The following is a 4,634-nucleotide window of genomic DNA, read 5'->3' on the forward strand; positions in this document are numbered from 1 at the left end:
GGCAAGACCAAGCTGGCTCGTGCCTAGCAGCTTATTTCCTGCAAGTTTTATTTTTTTGTGTTTTATTTATGTTTCATCGTTTTAGGATACTAATATCCGATGTATCGTATGGGTAAGACACCTTTTTTTTAGCCTTCTCATACAATCTCTATGTATTTTTTCAATTTTAATAAAAAAATGAGAGACTTTAATATATATATATATATATATATATATATATAATATTATATATAAGTTTATTAATTAAAAATTAAACTTAAGTGTATTTGATTCAAGCAATAAAGAAATGTTAAGATATTAATTCCAACCAATTTTTTTGTAGAATTAATAATTTTTAATATAAACTTTGTTTACAATAATTAAGCTTAAAATTTAAAGTTTTGAAATGTTAATTCAATTAGTGTAATACAACATAAATTCAAAATTAAATTAAAACATGATTATGTAAAATTGATAATTGAATATTTTTTATTTTATAGGTAATAATTGATAGAAGTAATACAAGTTAAAATCATGTAAATTGTCTAGCATCGAGGTTAGTACTTGTAATTTTAATCTATAATAATAATTTGTTTCTTCTCAATATTTTGCAGTTGATGGCACATGCTTTATTTTGATTAAAATATTTTTCTTCATCGGTGATATTGCAATGAATATTGTAACTACTTACTCTTATGTATTTAGTGTATGTTTTATATATGCTAAAATGAATACAACAAATACATGAATGAGATGTTTATGTGGACTACTAACTATGATGAAATCACCCCTTGATAGTACTAATGAAGGAACACAAATATACCGTGCAAGTATATGGAAAAGGATATCGACATTGATGTGTTTTAATTGACACAATTTTTAGACGGTGACTCCTGTGACCGTGGTATGAATACGAAATAATATTGATATATTATTGGTAGAGTAAGACGCTTTGAATACCATCAAATATTTATATTTATTTATTAAAAAAATTAACTCGCATATTATTAATTTCTTCCTTGTATTACTATTGTTTATAAGTATGAGTATTCACTGTTTTATTTAGCTCACAGTTATTTTAAACTTTTTTTTAAGATTTAATTAGTTAATTCAAAGATGAGCGAAAAAATAAAAAAGGTTTAAAGAAGTCGTGGACAACCAGTAAAAAGGTAATTTTTTATATATTACTTTAATTAAATTGCTTAGTGGTTATTTCATCTGCTAATAATAGAAAATGAATAATATTTTTTTTATTCACACCATCCGACCATTTGTAAGCACATTGGTTAAATCTAAACTTCGAGTTGGGTCGTGATAGTCTTAAATGGTTTGGTTGCATTAAACGTCGACAATCTGATAATCTGGTTAGTAGAGTAGATGTTTTAGATTCGACTTACGTTAAGAAACATAGAGGTATACCTAAAAAGACTTGGACATATAGTATAAAAAATAATCTTAGTTTATTAGAATTAATTGAAAATATGACAATAAGACAAAATGGACAAAAAGGATTCATGTAGTTGACCCCACTTAGTTGAAAAATGCTCATGATTATTGTTGTATAATGTCTTTTCCCGCTTCTTTCCCTCAAAATTTTGGCTTCATTTTTGGAGTTTGAGCTATTCAAAATGATGTAATACGCATTGGGGTCTAATTAATGACCCTTTTGTTGAAACACGCTAAGATAAAATGCTCAAATTCATCTCATCTTTCGCACAATCGATTCAAGTTCCAGTCCCATGCTGAGAATCACCGCCACGATCCCCTAATCCACAAACCACTACATCAAAGAAATCAGTTCTAGATTTCATCAATCTCCGTTCTATGTTAAGTCCCCATCATGTGTTACTTTAGTATCTTTCACATAATGTCAGAGCCAACCAACTACTCCAAACTGCCGCCACAAATACTCACACTCAATTGTTGTAAGGGCTTATTGATCCAAGTAACAAGTTCACCTCAAAAACTATATAGCTAGATGTGTTGTCCTCCTAACATCTCGAGCTCTGCCTTTAGAACCAACATATCCTCAGCTTCGCATGAAGTTAGCGCACCACCATCCACCCACCATCTATATTCCTCAGCTCATTCTTCACATCACATTTTGCATTACTGTTTCTCAAGAACCATAAAGATAGGTTACTACTAGCGTTCTCTATTCACATTCAAATAATCAAAAATTATGGAGCAAAGCTGAAGCTGATGTACTACACCCATGAGATGGAGATCTGTTGACGTAGTTCTAATGACATTGTGAAGCGGTTACATCCAAAGCAGTTTATTTGCCAGTGATGAGAGTTTGAGCTAAAACCAACAAAAGAGATTGCATATAGCGTGCATGAACCATTAAAAAACTACAAAAGAGAAGTTCTTGTTGAAGAAACTTCTCTCAAAATTTCATACAAATGTAGTGAAGGAGGGACATTTTGGTTCACCGAGAAGAAAGTACTTAACAAAAAAAAATAAAAGTTCTTAATTGGGCTCCTAATCAATGATTATAGATACGATGAAGTTCTTTTGACATTACAAACTTTTGTTCTTTTAGCCGTCCACAAAAATAACAAATTCAGTGGTGATCTGAGAAAATTGTTAATAGCATGTGACAATAATTTGATTGAAATTTGTGGTGCAAAGCTATACCATCTAGATGATTAAGTAGAATCTACCTTGGCAGTATTGAAGGCTATTACCTTCCAATTGACGGATGTTCAAAAAGACCTTGCATGTCATGTTCTACATGAATCGCTGATTGTACCCATAGTCTCTACATCCATAAGTTTTCATTCCACAAAAAAAAAAATTCAAGATTGCCTAATTCTAATATTGCGCAAGCAAAGGTGAAAGTGACATGGTGGAAGACACTGCATCTCCTTTTGCGAAGCTCGGTATCAATCCAAAGATTAACTTACTTCTAATGTTTTATGCACTATTTTGATGTAATAATGATTGCAGATTTTGAACAATAATCTTTCATATGATTCTTGATGATAATATGTACATGTAAAACTTCATTTTTCATTCTGCCAAAGCAAAGACTTTGTTTTTCTTTTTTAAGAATGGTCGAAGGCTATGATACGAACCCCCAACCACCCTCATGTGTCTAACCACTCGATCCCGCACTGCAATTCAGATGCACTTAGGCGGTATTAAACCCGTGACCCCAGGGGACTTACGCTAGGTTGCACTACCAAAGAGTCACGGTGAGTGACACTTATGACTTTGACTTTGGTTTGAGTATCTGCAAGACCACTAAAGAAAGTGTGGCAAAATGGATGGCTATGGCCACCATAGGGGGGCAAGGTCTTCATTAGTGAGGAGTAATGTCGTGAATCCAAAACATCAAGTGGTGACTGAACAGGACAACAAGAATAGTTTCCTGTTAATGTATTTATTCACTTATTACCCTCAAATTTTCGGATTTCATTATAGAATATGAGCAACTCGAAATGCACTATTACGCGGTGAGGTCCTATCAATAAATGCAGAGAGTGACATTCAAGGTAGCAAATTACATAAACTTCTGAAAGGAATAGAAAACTTACGGTGGAACAAAGTATGGGCCATCGCTGTCATATCCATCCCGAGCAACGTTGGAAGCAGAACTCTGAGCGGGCGCCCTATTGCCATTGCTAGGAAAAAAAGGAGCCTGATCCATTCTCACACTTTCAGATGTGAAAGGGAGGATCACACATATCACGCCAGCATGTCTCAGTAAAATCTTTCGTCTGCCTTCACTGTCTATGATCCCGGAATTTCATAATAACCTCCGAAACCCTCTAGCAGATAATGCAATGAAGAAATAACACAAAATAAGTTCCAAGTGTTTGCTCACTCGCGCAGCTTAGATAAACTTAAACTTCAGCGGCAGGAAAATACCCTTTCAGATCAATTGTTGTAACCAAAAGTTACATGATGATGATCATGTAAAGCATGAAAAAACGGAGAAACCAAAACTGAAGAGAAGAAGAAAAACAAAAGAAGGCTTCAGAAATAAACCCATACAAAAAACAGATACCATGCCGGTCTGAAAAGAAAGAAAACATGAAACGGAAATCAGGAAGTTTGGACGAAAAAGATCCATGCGATGAAATCATATGCAGGAATTCCAAAGCCAAAGCTGAGACGGACTACCTCACAAAACCAAGAAATCTTCAACATTTGGGAAGGATCAATCAACTGGAAGAAGTGAGGAATACAGGTAAACCCTACATACTTGTCCTCTTTCCATGGCTTGCTGCCGGCTTCCCACTTTGGCCTATCATTTGTCGGGCTCTCCGGCGCGATCTAACGGTTAAAGCCGGGGACAGGAGGGAAGATGTCACGAGATTTATAAAATAGGGCGACTTCACGCGAAGTATTCTGATACGTATACAATATCTAAAAGTTTGGATAATTGCACCCGAATTATTATTATGTACGCCGGTTTAGTTCTTTGAACTACGAACTCATGTACTTATAAGTGTCACAATCAACTCATTAAAATTTTGGTAAAAATAAAAAAAAAAATACGAACTGGGATATTATTGTAAATTTTAATAGATAAGTGAAAATTTTTAAAAGAATGCAAGTGTGTGGTGATTTTGTAAGTAGCATATGGGCCAATTAAATTATTGTAACACTTGCACTCATACCACACAATTCTTATTTTTTTTACA

At 33.7% G+C, this 4,634-nt stretch overlaps 1 protein-coding gene across 4 annotated transcripts in view; it reads right to left on the reverse strand.

Annotated features, from left to right (window-relative positions):
• Nucleotides 1-4,312, reverse strand: part of LOC110029992 (kinesin-like protein KIN-14I) — a 71,303-nt gene extending 66,991 nt beyond the window's left edge. For 2 of the 4 annotated variants that reach the window (XM_020732518.1, XM_020732521.1), the window contains exons 1-3: nt 4,111-4,312; nt 3,856-3,932; nt 3,522-3,755 (exon numbers count right to left, since the gene is read on the reverse strand). In XM_020732518.1, the coding sequence (XP_020588177.1) occupies nt 3,522-3,634 (113 nt within the window). In that variant the 5' untranslated portion in view covers nt 3,635-3,755; nt 3,856-3,932; nt 4,111-4,312. The remainder of the gene's footprint in view (nt 1-3,521; nt 3,756-3,855; nt 3,933-4,110) is intronic. The other 2 variants (XM_020732520.1, XM_020732519.1) reach the window with 2 other exon arrangements.
• Nucleotides 4,313-4,634: the final 322 nt, after the last annotated feature.

This window comes from Phalaenopsis equestris, unplaced genomic scaffold (genome assembly GCF_001263595.1).
Source record: "Phalaenopsis equestris unplaced genomic scaffold, ASM126359v1 Scaffold000623, whole genome shotgun sequence".
NCBI lineage: Eukaryota > Viridiplantae > Streptophyta > Magnoliopsida > Asparagales > Orchidaceae > Phalaenopsis > Phalaenopsis equestris.